The 18,199-nt window shown below is 45.8% G+C and overlaps 4 protein-coding genes across 4 annotated transcripts; 3 read left to right on the plus strand and 1 right to left on the minus strand.

The window, feature by feature from the left end:
• Window positions 1-226: 226 nt before the first annotated feature.
• On the plus strand, window positions 227-3,212 carry LOC128710907 (serine/threonine-protein kinase GL21140). The gene is made up of 9 exons (XM_053805765.1): window positions 227-477; window positions 546-770; window positions 845-971; window positions 1,135-1,552; window positions 1,629-1,726; window positions 1,804-2,070; window positions 2,142-2,291; window positions 2,357-2,634; window positions 3,143-3,212. The coding sequence occupies exons 1-9, from the start codon at window positions 227-229 to the stop codon at window positions 3,210-3,212; spliced, it is 1,884 nt and encodes a 627-aa protein (XP_053661740.1).
• Window positions 3,213-8,128: 4,916 nt separating this feature from the next.
• Window positions 8,129-10,192, plus strand: LOC128710906 (peroxidase). The gene has a single exon (XM_053805764.1). The coding sequence runs from the start codon at window positions 8,129-8,131 to the stop codon at window positions 10,190-10,192; it is 2,064 nt and encodes a 687-aa protein (XP_053661739.1).
• Window positions 10,193-12,000: 1,808 nt separating this feature from the next.
• Window positions 12,001-14,286, minus strand: LOC128710905 (protein-associating with the carboxyl-terminal domain of ezrin). Its single transcript, XM_053805763.1, has 2 exons — window positions 13,024-14,286; window positions 12,001-12,954 (listed from the first exon to the last, which is right to left on the minus strand). Exons 1-2 carry the CDS (start codon window positions 14,158-14,160, stop codon window positions 12,001-12,003), a joined length of 2,091 nt encoding a protein of 696 aa, XP_053661738.1. The 5' UTR covers window positions 14,161-14,286.
• A 506-nt stretch (window positions 14,287-14,792) lies between these two features.
• Window positions 14,793-16,472, plus strand: LOC128710911 (60S ribosomal protein L5). The gene is made up of 3 exons (XM_053805775.1): window positions 14,793-14,887; window positions 15,267-15,968; window positions 16,284-16,472. Exons 1-3 carry the CDS (start codon window positions 14,885-14,887, stop codon window positions 16,470-16,472), a joined length of 894 nt encoding a protein of 297 aa, XP_053661750.1. The 5' UTR covers window positions 14,793-14,884.
• The last annotated feature ends 1,727 nt before the right edge of the window (window positions 16,473-18,199 follow it).

An 18,199-nucleotide genomic window follows, 5' to 3' on the forward strand; every position in this document is an offset into this window, starting at 1 on the left:
CACCTGCAAAACGTGCGCCATATTTACTGTGTGTTCTGTTTGCTTATTCTGATTTACAGAAGCCCGTTCAACAACGACGAGTGGCGGCCGGGTTACATTCTTTCCCACTGAGGTCACACACGCGTACTATCGGGGGGGTTAACAAGTGGAAGAACTTCTTACATAAGACTCCCCAGAGGATCAGCAACTCGCTCTGGTGAAGAAGGGGTCGCAGTAGAAACGGGGCATGGAAGTTAGCACCCATACAACTTCGACGCTCAGTCGAAGCAACAGTCGGACCAGCTCCAATTCGGAGCTTGAAAAGGAACTGATCGATCTCGATATCAGCGGCGGAGGAAACAACAAATCAAACACACTCAAGAAGCGCATCTCGAGCAGTCGGACACCGGCAAAGAAGGCGAAAAGGATACGATTTTTTCGTAATGGTGACAAATTCTATCCCGGTAGCACGATACCGGTGTCGGTGGAGCGTTATAGGTAATGGCTTCGATCGATAGCGGTTTCTCCCTTACCGAAGTACATTTGCGGTTTGTTTTCTATTGCAGATCGTTTGATAGTTTAACGGAAGATTTGACGAGATTGCTGGAAGACAGCGTAACGCTAACCGGTGCGATACGCGCAATTTACACCCTCGAGGGCAAAAAGATCGAAAAGGTGGACGATCTGGAAGATGGCAAATGTTACGTATGTTCCTGCAATAATGAAGGTTTCAAGCGAATAGATTATAACGTATCCAACACAAACACCAAGAATCCCAACAGACTGTCTAGGTATGTCTATTGCGATCATTAGGTTGTTTTGTTTCAATACAAAACGCGTATGATTAAATCGACTACTTTTGCAGAATAATACGCCCACTGTCGCCGGTGAAGAACGGTGGTACAAACGGTTCCACGCCGTTGAAAGAGATCGATTCCGTGGTGCATCCTAGGATCGTAACACTCATAAGGAATGGCGTGAAACCTCGAAAGGTAAATATGGCACTTTAAAACCGTCTTGAATGTTTGAAGCCCCGTTGATGGATGCGACGAATACGTAGGCTGGCTCTGGTATAAGCCGATTAGAGTGACCTTTTTGCTAACCACTGGATTGTTCGGTTTCTTTTCTCCACGATGTGGCACCTCGTGCCCGCAGATCATGCGATTACTGCTAAACAAACGGAACAGTCCTACCTACGAACACGTGCTGACAGCCATCACGCAATGCGTCAAGCTAGATACGGGCTGCGTGCGGAAAGTATTTACCGTGTCCGGTATACCGGTGCAACGATTAGCGCAGTTCTTCGATGACGACGATGTATTCTTTGCGTACGGTAATGAACGAGTGGGAATCAATGATTTCGAGCTGGAAGCGGAAGAAAGCAAAGCCATCGCCGCGCATCGGAAAACGCTTCGCAGTAGTACGACTAGGACGGGACCAAAGCCCAAGATGCCTGTGAAGAGTCACAACGATACGTTCGTTTGTGTGGATGAATCTGCGCTTAACGGTGGTATCCTGCCGGATTCGTTACCACTGGAATTACAGGCCAAATATACGCTTGGATCAATCATTGGTGAGTGTTTGCTTTGTAATGGTGAAAATAATTCTGATATCTCTAACCTTTTTCATCTTGTTAACTGCCCCAATAGGTGATGGAAATTTCGCCGTAGTACTGAAATTGAAAGATAAGCAAAAAAATACAGAACATGCACTGAAAATTATTGACAAATCGAAATGCTCAGGAAAGGTAAGCAATGCAACGTTTTACCGTGGGCTACATTCAAGCTTAATTGATCAACTGTTTCTTCTCCTTCGCTACACTAGGATCACTATCTAGCAGCAGAAATTCGTGTCATGAAAAAATTAAATCATCCTTACATTATACAGCTAGTGCATGATATTGAAACGATTAAAAATATGTATCTAGTGCTAGAGCTGGTCCGTGGTGGCGATTTGTTCGATGCCATAACGCGTGTGACACGTTTTTCTGAGAATCAATCGAAGATTATGATGAAACATTTAGCTTCAGCGATGGCATACATGCATTCCCTCAGCATCGTTCATCGGGACATTAAGCCGGAAAATTTACTTGTAAGTAGTGTGAATTGATATCCTCGTGATCCTCAATTGATGGTTTGCATTTTCTCTCCATATCTTTGCAGGTGGAGTTGGATAACGACGGCAACGTGGTTCTATTAAAGCTCGGAGACTTTGGTCTTGCCTGTGAAGTAACGGAACCATTGCTTTCGATCTGCGGTACACCGACGTACGTTGCACCAGAAATTCTGATGGAATCCGGTTACGGTGTTAAGGTATATACAGTCGGTACCGTGAACAACAATTTGCTTCATTGTCCTTTTTTCTCATTGTTCAACAGATCGATGTTTGGGCTGCCGGCATTATACTGTACATTTTGTTGTGCGGATTTCCACCATTTGTTTCGCCCGACAATCAGCAGGAGCAACTGTTCGATGCTATTCTAAACGGGTTCTTCGACTTTCCCGCTCCGTACTGGAACAACATCGGCGACAGTGTGCGCGATCTAATCATCAACATGTTGCAATCAGATCCGGAACTACGGTTTTCCAGCGAGGACATTCTCGACCATCCATGGTTAACGAGTGACATCGTGGATGATACGCGCGATCCTAATGGGTACCGAATTTTCTCCAATCACGCGTATTAGGGCATATCCCTTCGATATATTTTTTTGTAGACAATAGTGTATAGAAATGTTTTGTTTTCTAGGATTTTGTGCGGACGCGTGTTTTCAAATGTTTTATTCGGTATCATTTGTTGTAGGGCTATAATTGAATACACCTCCGTACGCAGAGGTAGAAGTACGCGAGGTAGTATGCTGTGATGAAGTGAACATGCGTTTTTATGTATGTTTTTTTTTTATTTTGTTCCATTTTTTGTTTACCGAAAGGTTTGATTTCAATTTATTTCTTCTCTGTATATTGTAGATTTGCGAAAATTATCACAGTAGTATTTTTAGAGAAAAGTTATCCTACTGCTGGTGCATCATTTAATCATGCATTTTCTTTGTCTTTTCTTTCCATTCCATAATGCATCACATCTCCATTCATATGGCTGAACCAAAAATATCAACCATAATGGAATACCGTAACGTACGATAATATGAAAATCGGAACCATCCCAGAATCGTTATCGAAGCAAAGTGTGACGATCCGTTAGAGTCTTTGGTGGGCATTCCCATCAGTACACAGTAGAAGATGTACCTCACACAATCATCTTGCGCTTGAACGTGCAACGAGCGTGAGCGAAGCTTTCGATTTTACAGCAAAAAGACTACATTGACGAGTTTTATCGGCAGTGGTTAGCTCACACACACACACACACATCATGAAAACTCTATCTTGTTTGGAACTCGGACCTCATGCAAAATCTCACAACAAGACACAACCGGTGGTAAATTGTTAAGTGAAATCGGAATACTGGAACAGGTTTGTGTTACTTTACGGTAACGATTTATTTTTATGACAACCCTTTTTTACTTTGACGAAACCGCTTCGGAAACTTCTTTTGTAGTTTATCCGTTAGTAGTACATTTGTAGAAAACGTGTGTTGAAAATACACAAAGTTACGAAGATATGGTCACATGTATTTTTGTTTTGTTTTACACAATTGCACCATCACAGATTACAACAAATGATGAACTACTTTAGTTTATCCCATTTCGACGCATCCATTCGAAATCTGTCTGGAAGCAAGTGTGTCGCTGTTTTTTTTTCTCTGCTTCATAAGTTTAGTTTGTATACGAAATACAGAAGTAGTAAGAATAAGAAAACTATTTTTACCATCGACACATACAGCGATTTAATATCTATTTATTTACCATTATTAGGCTACGTGTAATGCAAACAAAAAAGGAAAAAAAACCGCATAAACAGGATTGCTAAGCAAAAGTCCGATTACTCCGATTCAGTCATTATCGAGAAATTGTGAAAATGTTTTTGTTAATTTTGCTGAAAGTTTGATATTTTAGTTTAGTAGCAATATTGTGTATCGTTTAAAATAGGCACGTTTATGGTTTGTTTCTGTTTTTCTTTGTAAGTACTAGGTAAATAACAAAATGTGTCGCTAGCTCTTGTGCTTTCCGTAAGCAATTGCAATCGTACGTACTAAACTTTCGACACATTACGCACAATCCAAATTTTGCCTGTAGAATTACGTTCCATTTACTATGAAGTGGAAGATAGTATATAGAACTATTCCTAGTACGGTTAGTTTGCAAACCAGTTTACAATATTACCACCCAAATCCCACTGTTGATGGATGGTTTTGTTTCATCTCTGAACATGAACATGCTAATGTTATGCGATCTCAAATTGTTCTTTTGTTTGTTTTTTTTTTCTGTTGTACTACCATTCACTACACGCTCACTGCTGCTGCATTTAGTCAATAGTACTAGTTTATCCAAATGTTTTACTAATCATTCCATGTTTTCTCACATTTGCAGCATTATTTCCGTACTGAGTACTAAACGATAGTCTGTAAATTATAAACCTCATAACACAACCACACACAAATCCCTTTAAAGTGTAAGAAATTTCTAACCAACAAAGATAAGGCAAGAGCAGCTTGGAAGAGTTAGAATTGTAATACAGAAAACAAAGCAAAAAATATTGTTTGATAATCATATCACCTTCACAACAAAAAAAAAAACAAAACACTGTCACACCAACAGCAAACAATCTCATGCAGAAGGGATTAATTGTAGTGAATAAACTTTTCGACGTGAAATATCGCATGGCCTAGATAAAAACAAAAGCACACCACTACCGACTGAGCTGAGATGTAAAGGACAAAACCGATCGCAAATGAACAGGGACACGCTTTTGCTTTTTGTTCGGGTGTTCTCGCTGATTGCTGTGCACATTGCCATCGTGGCGATTTGAAATCCATGCAAAGGGAACAAACCAGACACGGATGTGTAGTGTCCGGTGCGGAACAGCACGTTTCAAGACGTGGCTTTTTTTTAGGTGGAACAGTTTAACGTAACGTGCCTCGAAAAAAAAACGATATCATCCATCACAGGCGACCAGAACAAATGGGTTGAAGCGAGGGGTGATTGCCGATGATGTCAAGCGTGTCACCAACAATGCAGATAGAGTACAGTTTTATACATAAATACGATTATACAGTTTATAGACAGCTTATTGGCTTTTTAGAATCGTTTACGAACGAAATCAGGAAACGGAATGGTAACAATAGAACAGGGGAGATAAGGAGATTACACCGTAGGTTTCTCTCAGCCACATAATAATATCGACGAATTTCTGAAGCTGTAAATCAAGGTACACACTATTTCGATAAAATTCTTAAACTACTCTACCCTTAATACTCTCCAAACATCATTAATACAACGAGGACAGCACGTCGTTGGTACGTCAATTAGGCTTGCAAGGTCCGTATCCGTACCGCAATTATGCATCTAAACGCGCTACAACACACACACACATAACCGTCTTCATCATTCTGTCCAGCGAAAGCTTTTGTTGAGCAGCAGGGATTTGCATTGCTTTTCGATATTCCAGAGCATTTTTTCCTAGCATTCCCCGCATGCGGACTGGCTTTCACAAATTGTTGGCAGAGCAAAACCCCCGCTCTGCATGTATGAGACACATAATACATAAGCTTATTCAGCGACAAGCCAGATAGCGACAATAAGATATAGCAGAGTGTTTACAGAACGATTAGTATTGAATGACAAACTTCCACACCGGTACATACATAAGCCCACTAGCCTCGCAAACAACAACCAGATTGCAAACTGAGCTACAGAACGTAAACTAGGCTTCACGGCGGAACATCCATCCAATGCAAAAGAGCAGTTAGCAACAGGCAATTGAAACATACGACACGCGCAATAATGGTGACCCGCACTGGCGGCAAGCGGATATTCAATATATTCCGATAGCAAAGGCAATGCAGTTAGCGAGATGCGTTTAGTTTAGCTACGCCTCTTTTCTCTTGACTATTCGCCGCGACCATCGATTAGGGTTGTAAATATGGGAATGGAAAGATGAGTCGTACAGCACACGGATAGTTATGTATATTTGCGTGCTTGTTTTTGGGCAAATGTTTGGTTAGCTTCTCCAAGTGATACATAACGCTAAATATCTTTCATCGAAATCATTAGCATTTAGGGCGAGCACTCTCACCACGACGAATGGCAACATCTAGTGCGCGCATTTGTGGCGCTACTTCTATATGCTTCCGGCTTACAAAAGCGGTACCGTACAAAACCAGGCACAAGGCGAAAGAGAGTGGAGTGAATCAAAACAATACATAATGCATACGGCGTTTACAGATATACGCTCGGAAAAATCGTCCGTGTACGGACGGAAAGTGAAATCATACTATGAATAAATTATTCTATCGTGACGCTATTGAAACCGATGCGGTGTGGAGATCGACAACAGGGCGGCTGGTAGATTATTGAACCAGCATATGGAAAGAACTGCATTTGTTGAATTGTTATTGGATGGTTCATACATTACACAAAACAAAGCGTTACAGTGCTTGCGTTATCGTTTTTCAATAGCTTGTCTTTACACAAAATTTCCCAACAAACTTCCTTTCGGGCACACCAGCCACACACAAGTGAGCGTTAAAATTGCTTCGCTTTGTGCAAAACGTGGGAAAGAACCGTTAGCGACGCTAAACACAACATTAGAAAACGTAAATAAAGCAAACGCATTAACGACGATGCTCAGTGTGTGGTGGCTCTTTAAACGATCCCCGTATGAAACTGAACCCGCAATGCCGGTACCGGTTTTTTTATACCGATTTCAACTGACGAGCGCCACAACTGGCCGATTCCAGATTGAGGCAGATTCCCAACCGGCTGGCAATGAGCTTTGTACAACTGGATTTACGATTTGTTGTGCGGAGGAGCCGATCATTTGATTACTTTTATTTGTTTACAGATATTACTGAGGGACATTTCCACTAGTTAACAGAGTCGCGGTAAAGCACTATTCAACCATGTTCCCTACATGCAGGAATTACTGTTTAAATTCGATAAATCATCGCTTAACTGAAATGCTTTTTGCAACGAAGCCAATCGCTTCGTAAGGTCGCTTTATAGCATTCAGTTCCCTTTGATGAATCATTTTCCCTTCGGGGACGATAATAGTCCTCCACCATGCAGCATCTATTGTACGGTTTGCGTGTTTTCCAATGTGCGTCTCAGCCGTGGTTGGTGGCACGTGATTGTTTTCCCATTGGGCACCGCGCAACAAAACGACGTGTAGAAGCGAAATTCGCATTCGCTGGACAACGCTAACATCAACGTTCCGTTGTACTGGTTTAATTGCGTCCAATTATCCTCTCGTTGGAACGCGGAATCCTAGAAATTGCAAGTGATGAGAATGAAATGAGTCCGAAAGCTCACAACGGTTCGACTGTCCGCAGTCACAGTATATCACAAAGAATGTTACACCCGCTATTTCGGGACGTTTCGATTCGTTCTTCGAAGTCTCATCACGTCCTTACCGAGTGGCCGTCCTTTCCCCTTTTGCGGTCCCTCTTGCCGATCCGTCGCCCGGAGAGGGGTTTGCAGTAGAATAGAAGCAGTATTGGTGTGTGTCACCGGTGACGATGATAGGCCCTTCGCATCGATCAATAATGACGAACGTGTTGACTATTCCGCAAGCGTTCCATCACGCAACGACTAGAACACACGTTGATCGCAACGATCTTGTTGACGATCGCCACCATCCCGCCACGCTCAAACGCAGAGGGAAGAAGGGAAAGGCCACACAGCACACGCACACAACATGAAATCGCCGCCACAACGATAAGGCGACGACGGTTGTGCGCTGGTGTTGTTGTGCGGCCGAACTTGTTTGCGCCATCACCATCGCAGCACGGCGGGTTGAAGGAGATGTGATAATGTTTGGAGTAAACAAAACAACCATGCCCATGCGAGAAGATTTAATTCTTCGCTAGCGATCCGACCGAGTGGACGCCCGCATTTTGCGCCCTTTCGCGTTCGGGGTGAGTTCGAGAGAATTTGTAACGACCGTTCGCTTCCAGCCGCGATCGCGATCGTGTGGTGGTGTGTTTGTTCTAGAGTGACATTTTGCGTTTAATAATTGTGTGAAGATTTTGAAGCGAAATGTGTAAAACTTTGTGCATTGTGGCAGTGTTTGTGGTGGTGGTGCGGGGCAGCGTCACGACAGGCCCTGTAATCGAACAAGCAGATCGCCACGAGCTAGATCCGCCTCTGGTCCAGCGGTTGACCCGATTCGCGAGCAAACCGAACCTGGAGGAGGCACTCGACTACAGTGAGACAATATTTGAAAAATCCAAACGCCTAGAAGGTTCACTAGCGGCCGGTTCGCGCGGAAAGGTCGTCAAGGGTGGCTCCACGTTCGCGCAGATCCTCGATGGCTATCCGACGCCAAGCACCCAGCAGCAGGACCTGCTTGCCCGGAAGGTGCTACGGGCGTCCTCCTTCTTTGTGAACCGTTTCTGCATCCCGAATGGTGTGTCCTCGTACGAGTGTGGTCTGTATCTGAGCGGTACACCGATTCCTGCCTCGACCGTGATCGGAGATCAATGTCAGCGGATGATCGCGGCGAAGGAACACAACGATGAGTACCGTCGGCTGCTGCCAGCGCTGTACGACGATGGCGTGTATGCGTTCCGACGGAGCACGGCCGGTGGCGAGTTACCACACGCCCGGGTAGTTTCTAGCCGGTTCCATACGGCCTGGAATCGGGAGGAACCTCTGGACAGTGCGCGCTCGGTTGCGCTTGTCCAGTGGACACAATTCATCGAGCACGATCTCGCCAAAACGACCGTCCAGACGATGCACGACGGAACGGACATTGAGTGCTGCACGAGCGAGCATGGCCCGTTGCTGCCCCGCTATCGCCATCCGTCCTGCAAACCGATGCAGGTGCCCGAAGACGACCCGTACTATCGAACGTACCGGGCGACGTGTCTGAACTACGTGCGCAGTGCCCTATCGCTCGGCGGGTCCGGTTGCCATCTTGGGCCGGCAAACCAACTCAACCAGGCCACCAACCGGTTGGATCTGTCGCAACTGTACGGCAGTCTGGCGAACGATACGAGGCAGCTCCGTACGGGGAAAGGTGGACGACTACAGGCCCAGCTGTACGACTCTGCCGAATATCTGCTGGAAACGGCAAACGGCCGGTTGTGTGCGGCCGATTCCAATCTCGAAACCGTCTGCTACGATTCGGGCGACACGCGCGTTAACGTGAACCCGTACATAACGCTGCTCCACACGCTCTTCCTGCGATCGCACAATCGGCTGGCCAAACATCTGGCCCTGCTGCAGCCGAGCTGGACGGACGAGCAGCTGTTTACCGTGGCGCGCACCGTAAACATCAAGCTCTACCAGAAGATCGTCCGGGAGTGGTTGACGGTGGTGGCAGGCGGACGGGCAACGAGCGATCCGCAGCCAACCTCCGCTCATCGTGACGAGCGTGTGACGAACGAGTTCGCAACGGCTGCAATCCGCTTTTACACCACGATGATGCCGGGTGAGATCTCCAACGCGCTCAGCTCGTACGATCTGGAGCAGCTCTTCTATCGGCCGAAGGATCTACGCAAACGGGACTACTTCGCGCATCTGGTCGATTCCGTGCTTGGCCAGAACGCGATGTCCCTCGATACGGCGTACGTGGACGATATGGCGCATCTGCTCTTCGGCGTGCGCAACGTTGGGCTGGATGTGCTTGCGCTGGACATACAGCGTGGCCGCGATCATGGGCTCGCCCGCTACACGGATTACTACACGCTGTGCAGCGGCACCCCGATCACCGGGTGGTCCGACCTCGAACGTGTGCTGAAACCGAACGATTTGAGCATAATGCGTGCATCGTACGCAACCGTCCACGATGTGGATCTGATCGTCGGTGCTGTCGCTGAATGGCCGGCGGCGGGTGCTACCGTCGGTCCGACACTGTCCTGTCTGATCCGCGAACAAATCGATAGCTCATTGCAGGCCGGTCGGGAACAAACCAGTCCACCGTTGATACAGCAGCAACAGTTGGACGCGGTGCTGGCGGAGTACAGTGCGGCAAGGTTCATGTGCGACACGGCCCAGGTCGAGCGGGTTCAACGTGATATTTTCCGCGTCCCATCGGTCGATAACCCACAGATCCGCTGTGCACAGCTGCCAGCGCTTGATCTTGCACGACTCGTTTAGAGTCACTCGCTGCTGCTCCTTTCGAAAGCTCCCCGTGCCACAGCCGGTTTCAAGCGATGCACGGTATGCCCGGCTGATTCTAGGGCAGTGTCGGAAATGAGAGAAGAAGAAGAAGAAAAAACGCATAAAACCGTCCGTGGGGCAACCTTTAGCCACCCGTTAACGAACGGAGAAAGGTCACATCGGGGCGTGTTCGTGAAGGAAGTGACTAGTTTAGGAGGTCAATTAATCAAAGGCTCATTTACGTTTTACGTGCTCTCTCTCTCTCCCCCCCGTATCCCACAGTCCTCATCCGCATCCGCTCGACCATTTCATCGTTGCTGTCTCTCTTCGCGATAACATGATAAGTGTAGGGCGACCCCTTTTAGCGATGTAAGCAACCATTTCTGTGACTTATATGTTTAGTGGCAAATAAATGATTAGAAACTTACCTTGTGGCTCGGTTGGAGTTCCGCACATTAACACGTTTGGTCGCCGGCTAGTTCTAACAGCAATTATTGCAGCAATGCTAAGCACGTCGATTCTTACCGCCAGATGGCGTTGTACGCGAGAGAAGTGTAGCATCAGCTGCGCCGGAATGAGGTCTCGCAAGGGCAAGTTCTCGGTACGCAAACACACGGAGATTTAGGAACATCAACGTTATCAACACTGTGTTGCCGTTGCATAGCGTTTGGTCGGTTAAGCAATCTACGCTGTCCATCAACGACGACCTCCATCCTCGTGAGGTGTACTGAATTGGGACCGTATTTCTGGTTGGAAAGAATGTTTGCTACGCTCTAATGCAATAGATTTACTACTTATCTGGAGCTACAATCGCTTATCGGTATTTCGGTCTGTTGCAGGAGTCTCTTAAATCGGTCGAGGGTCGTTGTCTGCGAATATCGTATCTCTATATGGGCATACCAAGTCTCTTTGTCTATCATCTTTGGATGGTTTAGCCTGCACTGTACGAGTTGGGTCGTGCCCGATGCTTTTTTCTGAAGCCAACTATGATCCACAGAAATCAATGTACAGCACGATGGTGAGATCATCGAACAACTCATGGCACTTGTGATTGTCTTCTGAGTATTTTCCTCCAGTGTGCGTCAGAAGTTTTCGTCTCCTTCGTCACAAAGGCGTACGTAAGTACTGGGAGAGTACTGGGAGAGAGGCATATGTAAGTATCAACGGACTTTTGTAGAAAGACCGATGGACGGTCAGCTACCTATTGCGCATCTTAGTATCAACGACTTTTGAAGTCGGGACAATTTTGGACGACTTTAAAGTTACGGCCAACTAACTGTAGCTCATTCCTGTGCATAATGGCATTCTTCAAAAGAGCGGTTGGTGCTGGCGCCATTATTCAGGGGTTTCCCTTGTTAAACTACATTCCGAAAGGGAATTTAGAAAGAATTGTATAAGTTGTACGATCACGACGGAATAAACTCGTCAGACGATGGATGTCAATTAGCGTTCGTTGCCAGAATCTCAGCATCCAGAGTAAAGTTTATCGAAGACGATCCTTGTAGATTTCACCGTGAGAGATCCCTTGGCATATTTAATGGTAATAAAAACAGCAGTTTTTCGTCTACCATATGCCATCCAGGTATTGAGATTGCTGTGCATTAAACGAATTTTAAAGATAAAAACAAAATCTCAGGACAGCCTTCTTAGTTCGGGAATTGCTCGGGTACATTATAAACTACGGCAAATCTGTTTCAGGGTGGGTAACCGTTCATAAAATCTCTTTATTGCTTAGTGCTAAATCAAAAGAAAACAAAAAGGCTTAGTTTAAGAGCTTACACACGGTTGACGCTTTACGCTGCCCTTTACCATTCATCGTTTCCATCATCGTCACCCCAACCATCCTCGGTGGTTTCCATATCGTCCACCTTAATTTCTAACCTGCTGCTATTGACGAGCGGGATTTCTTCCTCCTTTTCGCTAAGCTCATGCGCATAGTCAGTCACCGGGACTGATTCGGTGTGTTTGTTCGCCAACAACTCCAGCTTGTTCGTACATTGCTCCACGCTATCATCCTGTTTTGCCGGTGCTGCTTCCTCATCGATCAGCAGTACATTTGCCTTCTGGATGACTGGTTCCATGTCTTTGAAGAAATCAAACTCCTCCCCTGTTGATGGGTCGGATTTGCGAACTGGTTGCGTTTTGATGTCCAACCGTTCGATGCTTTCCACGGACTGATGATGAGCTCCTTTGGATTGCTTGGTTTTGCTTTCGGTCGAGCTTTCTCTACTAAGCGTGGTAACAGCGTTTGACTCGGGTGAATCCTCCAATGTGCCATTTATCCCAACAGCGTTTGCCGCTGGTTCCGGTGCAGTTGTATCGATTAGCCGTAAATGATTCACCGATGGTAGTTCGTTGCCGTCATTTTCCCAATCACTCCACTCATCCACATCCAGCTCTACGTCGGAGTTGGTCTGATAGATGTCTTCCCCTTCGGGTGATAGCCGTTCGGGCATGATGTTAAAATTGACCCCCGGACCCATCAGTACCGATGAGAACGATGTACTATTGTCGCCTCCTGCATCTGGCACGGGACTTCCGGATAGGAACTCGCCCGATCCGATGACCGGCGTTATTGATCGTACTCCGCTCCACGGGTTCGTAGCATCCGGTATGCCTTGCGGTCTTCCGTCCGCAAATATTTTGCTACGATTACCACCTATAACTACGGCCGAGCCGAGGATGGGCACAAGATCCGCTAGACAAAGCAACGTTTTCGCCACCAACACATCGTTTGTGTCCTTTATCCCGAGCAAAAGCTGCAAAGAGATGATAAAAGCTGGTTGAAAAGAAACCATCCGTGGTTGGGTGAGCGCGCCCCTACAAACCTGAGGTAGTATGTGATCTTGCAGATCTTCCTTGGTGAAGAACTCTACATAAGCCGGGAAATATTCCAACAGAATAAGCCGTATCTGAGCGTCCGGTACGCAGAACACTTGCTTAACCTTTGGCAAAATGTACGCCGAGAATATTTTGGGTGTAAAGAGTCCCGGTGAAAGATCGTCACTTTTCGGCCGCAACACGTACGGGGTAACGCAAAGCTGCGCCGTCGTGTCCAGCAGCACGATGCGGGATAAGAGCAAGGAACACATCTGTTCCGCTACCGTCTCCGGGTCGAACGAACGGAGCCGATCGGCAAGACTGATGAAAAACTCCTGCTTGGCCTGGTTCCCCTTCAGTGGCAGCTCGGTCAGGAAGGAATGTATCAATATGAAGTCATGATTAAAGATCGGATGCAGCAGCACGGCCGACAGGTTCGGTCGCATAGCGGGATTCCCGTGCTTCAGGTGTGTCGCACAGTACGCTTTGAAGTCTTCCACCGAGGGAATGTTGGTGTCCGTTTTGTTGTGCAATATTTCCTCACACATCACACCGAAGGCATACTGTTCCAAACCTTGACCCTTGCTCGCAAGCTCGCTGGAATCGATCGCTTTGGTGTAGCGGTATGGTTGAGATTTTTCCAGCAGCGTTTGATTGAAATCGCCCGTTCGCCACAGATGCTCAAACCCGGCCAGCCGCCACGCACCGTCCTCCGTTACGTAGATCGATGAAATGCTTATGCTTAAATGTCGGACTGCGGCTTGTTCCAGGAGAAAGATCAACGCACACAGTACGTTTCTCAGTCCGAGACAGATCTGTACGTCGCTCGTGATGTTCAGGCACGTCGCCAATGGACGGCACCGTTCCGTCGCGAGCATCTTCAGCGAACCCTTGCTCCATGATGCGAAGTACTTCAGAATGTAGGGATGGCGATAAATTTTCAGATTCTTTATCGCCCGCTCGAGTGGATTCTGGTTCGTCCAGAACTGCCCACTGACTAGGGTTTCACCTTGGAAGATGGATATACTGTTCGGGGCACCGTTCGCGTTCGGCAGTTCGCCATTGTACAGTGACCAATAGTCAGTCACCTGGATCGCTTTCTTGCTGATTTCGACTCCTTTCAGTTGCGACTGTTCATTTCCCATAGCAGCAACACCGGAAGCAACTGCAGTGGACGGTAATTAGCACATATTTCGCTCAAGTTGCACTGCACGGCCAATCTCCTTGACAGCGGAATTTAATGGACTTTTGTTTTCGTAATGTACGCACATGTGTGTGTGCGGTTTTTGCAGTAGCCGTGGAACGTCGTTTATTCGTGTAGCGATTAGCCAGTGAAGTCGGATCATCCGTGTGCCGGATGTTTTTGACATTGTCACTCTTTTTCTTTTTTGCAAAGAGGGATCGGTCTCCTTACAATGGTGAGTAAGAATGTATCTTCACGCTCCTCATTTTCAATCTCGTTATTAAATATTAGCTATTCAACTCCCGCATATATCCCGTTTTTGATATTAAAACTAGCCTCCAAGAAGCTTTCTAGATGCAAATCGGTCTGCGAACTCAAATTAGTGTGACATTCTATAGTTGAATGTATTCCGTCCCATTATTTTTCTATATTTTTATAGGAAAAGTATAGAAACGGTTGTTTGACTGCAGCAGTAGGTGAGTTGAATTTTTTTCTCACTACACTGTTCTCACTTTCATCTCATCCAACGTCAAAGTACTCACTGTGTGGAATTGTTACATGGGCCAAGTGCGACTGTCGCTGTCAAAAGGCCATCTTGTTTTTTCGTTCCTTTTTCTTGTAGACACCGACGTGTAGAAAACGTGTTGAGCGTTTCGTGTGTCGAAAATTTCCCAATTTAAATCGAAATGGTAAGCTTTCCGGCATGAAAGAGTGTTTTTCTGTTGTAATAGCGCACGATGTATCGGGGTGAAGTGTAGTTGGACGTAAAACTCGTTGTTGGAGTCAGTTTCTGTCGATCACAAATTCTATGGTCCCGTTCAGCATCCCATCGTGGAGACGTGTGTCTCGGCTGGTAGAATATCACGGCTTCTGTGGATCTATTTGTGTGACCAAGTGGTTGAACTAGTATGATTAGAGACTTGGCCTTAAGTTGAAGCCACAGAATTGCAGTGGTCGATGAAATCTGGCTTACCGTAAACAAAATATTTAGGGTTGCACCGACGAACCCTAACCTCACAAATTCTCGGTACTTATTCAGTTGATTCTTTTTCTTTTCTCTCCACACAGGGGTTCGTTAAAGTAGTAAAGAACAAGCAGTACTTCAAGCGTTATCAGGTCAGGTTCCGCCGCCGCCGTGAGGGAAAGACCGACTACTATGCCCGTAAGCGCCTGATTTTCCAGGACAAAAACAAATACAACACGCCGAAGTTCCGTCTGATTGTTCGTCTCAGCAATCGCGACATCACCTGTCAGATTGCGTACGCCCGCATCGAGGGAGATCGCATTGTGTGCGCGGCTTACTCGCACGAGCTGCCACGTTATGGTGTGAAGGTTGGTTTGACCAACTATGCCGCCGCTTACTGCACCGGTCTGCTGGCTGCTCGCCGTATTCTGCAGAAGCTGCGCCTGGACACGCTGTACGCCGGTTGTACCGATGTGACCGGTGAGGAGTATCTGGTAGAAGCTGTGGACGATGGTCCGGCAGCCTTCCGGTGCTACCTGGATGTGGGTCTGGCCCGCACCACCACCGGTGCCCGTGTGTTCGGCGCGATGAAGGGAGCCGTCGATGGCGGACTGAACATTCCGCACTCGGTCAAGCGTTTCCCGGGATACAGCGCCGAAAACAAGAGCTTCAACGCGGAAATGCATCGTGACCATATCTTCGGTCTGCATGTTGCCAACTACATGCGCACCTTGGAGGAGGAGGATGAGGAGGCATTCAAGCGCCAGTTCAGCAAGTACATTGCCCTGGGCATCAAGGCTGATGATGTAAGTATTTTTTTGAATAAGAAGCAATTTCGAATCAGTGTGTAATAGCAGTGATATCAAATCCTCCTCCACGTCCATTCAAATTACTGTCGTCGATCTTTATTGCAAGTGTCACGCCAGTGTCCGAAAATGGACCACATAAAGCTGCGACCAAAATAGTTCGGAGTGTGCGGGATAATTCCACCTAGCAAACTTCCTTGTATTTTTCGTACATTTTAATTCTAAATTGTCAGTCCAGTCAGTCCATCAAATCTGTTAAAATATGTATCTTGAAAGCTAATGACCGTCCTATGCTACGATTTTCTCCTTTCATAGATTGAAACCATCTACAAGAATGCCCACGCCGCCATCCGCAAGGATCCCGCCTTCACGAAGAAACCCGAGAAGAAGGTCACCAAGAAACGGTGGACTCTGGCCAAACTGCCGCTCGCGGTCCGCAAGGAGAAAATCGCGAAGCACAAGGCCGATTTCTTGGCCAAGATCCAGGCCGACGTCGAAGCCTAAACCGGCTCCACCGTGGTCGATCGTTCTCTTCGTGGTTCTGTCTTCTCCCGAGCAGCGGAAGGCGAGCAACAGAAAAACATTCGTTCATTGTTTGCTTCTTCTATTCGCTGAAGATAAACATTATGTTTAAACAGTAACTGTGGATTTTGTTTGTCGCGTTTTGGTGTCTTACAACGTTAAGGGAAGTGTGTTGTGCGGTGCGAATGCGAAGTTCAGATTCGCAACGGTCGCAGTTTCGGTCTGTCGTTTCTCTAGATGATCTGCAACCCGTTGAGTGTTGTGAAGTGAAGGAGAGACCAGATCCCTTAGATAAGGATGAAATGGTAATAAATGTAATGTTTCTATTCAGCCGAATTGGAATCAAATAATTGGCGCGGTTTGAATTTTGTTGTTCATCAACACTCGCCTCGTACAGGAAGAAGATCTTTGATTAACACTAGTTTCTAGATTGTAAGCTTGGTTTGATCTTTTGAAAGGGATCAAAAATATATACATCTTTCAAATTTGGTATTTTGAAAAGCCAGATAAATCAGTTCAATTTTCGCGGTATATTGGGCAACCTATTTGAGATACTGAGCCGTCCGAAAGTTAGTATAGTATCGAAGCCATTGTTTTTTTTTTTTTGGCTATACAACTCACGCACCGAAATAATTGGTAATTATTAGCCTTTCAAGTAGTATTACAAAACGTAGGAGACGGTAAATTTGGTTTAAACTCTTTTAAGTACCTTTAACTAAAACCTTTCGCAGATACTTGTGACTTGTGGCGTTTGATGACGAAATGAGGATAGTTCGTTACATGCATAGGGAGTTGGTGAAAAGCTTATTCTATTTTGATGACCATTCGTGATAACGAATATTCTTGTGTATCGGTGTCAATTAAACAAGGATTATCAAATCTAAGTTAACATCAATGCATGAATTGGAGATTAAAAAATCAGTGCGGTTGCTATGCGTAGCAGGCCGATATATAAGCGAGTTGCCAGTCTGAGGCCCATGAAATTTTGAAAATGTTCACCTCACAAAATTAATCGCCGATCAATGACAGCGCTGCCTATAGGACACTAGTGAAATTATGCACCCCAGTGGAAAAACTATTGTACGAACAGTTGCACAATCCGGTGGGCATACAAAAATATTATTCACCATTTTTTTAAACATTCCGTTGTACTTCAAGCATTTTATTTCCAGCAGTAATGATTCTAATTGATGGATAGTCCAAATACAAACGAAATATTTCACAATACATCGAGTTTCATGTATTTTCTTTCAATGGGATTTGGAAATTGTGTAGTTTTAGAGACAACAGGAAGAAAGCATAAATTAATGGTCTTGCGTTAATAGAATCAATAACTGTATCCAAATTATGTTTTCAATGGGAAGTCAATTAGGTTGTTTTTTTTTCTTTATTCAAGAATCGGCTAGGCCGTATCGCTTGATTTACTTTAATTTATTACTTTGCAAGTATTAAACACAAACAAACAAAAACAAATTGCCCTCGGAATAGAAGCACAAAAGCACTTAAAGAAATTGCAAAATAACAGCAATTGCAAAATATTTAGTGCGGATCGGTAACGATTGTTTCTTTGCAGTTGATTGGGAGTCGAACCCCCAAGCATTTGGGCACTTGACATTTGTTCGTACAGGTTTGCGCAAAATTGTTCGCTGGGGAATATCTGCTCGAAATGCTTGCTGGGGAAGTTCCGCAAGAAGTGCTCCAAGTTGCAA

Source organism: Anopheles marshallii, chromosome 3 (genome assembly GCF_943734725.1).
Source record: "Anopheles marshallii chromosome 3, idAnoMarsDA_429_01, whole genome shotgun sequence".
Taxonomy (NCBI): domain Eukaryota; kingdom Metazoa; phylum Arthropoda; class Insecta; order Diptera; family Culicidae; genus Anopheles; species Anopheles marshallii.

Coding starts and splice junctions, on each gene's coding strand:
- LOC128710907 (XM_053805765.1), top strand. CDS start 227: ATGGAAGTTAGCACCCATACAACTTCGACGCTCAGTCGAAGCAACAGT. Junction 478..545: donor GTGTCGGTGGAGCGTTATAG/GTAATGGCTTCG, acceptor TTTCTATTGCAG/ATCGTTTGATAGTTTAACGG. Junction 2,635..3,142: donor GATACGCGCGATCCTAATGG/GTACCGAATTTT, acceptor GAACCATCCCAG/AATCGTTATCGAAGCAAAGT.
- LOC128710906 (XM_053805764.1), top strand. CDS start 8,129: ATGTGTAAAACTTTGTGCATTGTGGCAGTGTTTGTGGTGGTGGTGCGG.
- LOC128710905 (XM_053805763.1), bottom strand. CDS start 14,160: ATGGGAAATGAACAGTCGCAACTGAAAGGAGTCGAAATCAGCAAGAAA. Junction 12,955..13,023: donor AAGATCACATACTACCTCAG/GTTTGTAGGGGC, acceptor ATCTCTTTGCAG/CTTTTGCTCGGGATAAAGGA.
- LOC128710911 (XM_053805775.1), top strand. Junction 15,969..16,283: donor TGGGCATCAAGGCTGATGAT/GTAAGTATTTTT, acceptor CTCCTTTCATAG/ATTGAAACCATCTACAAGAA.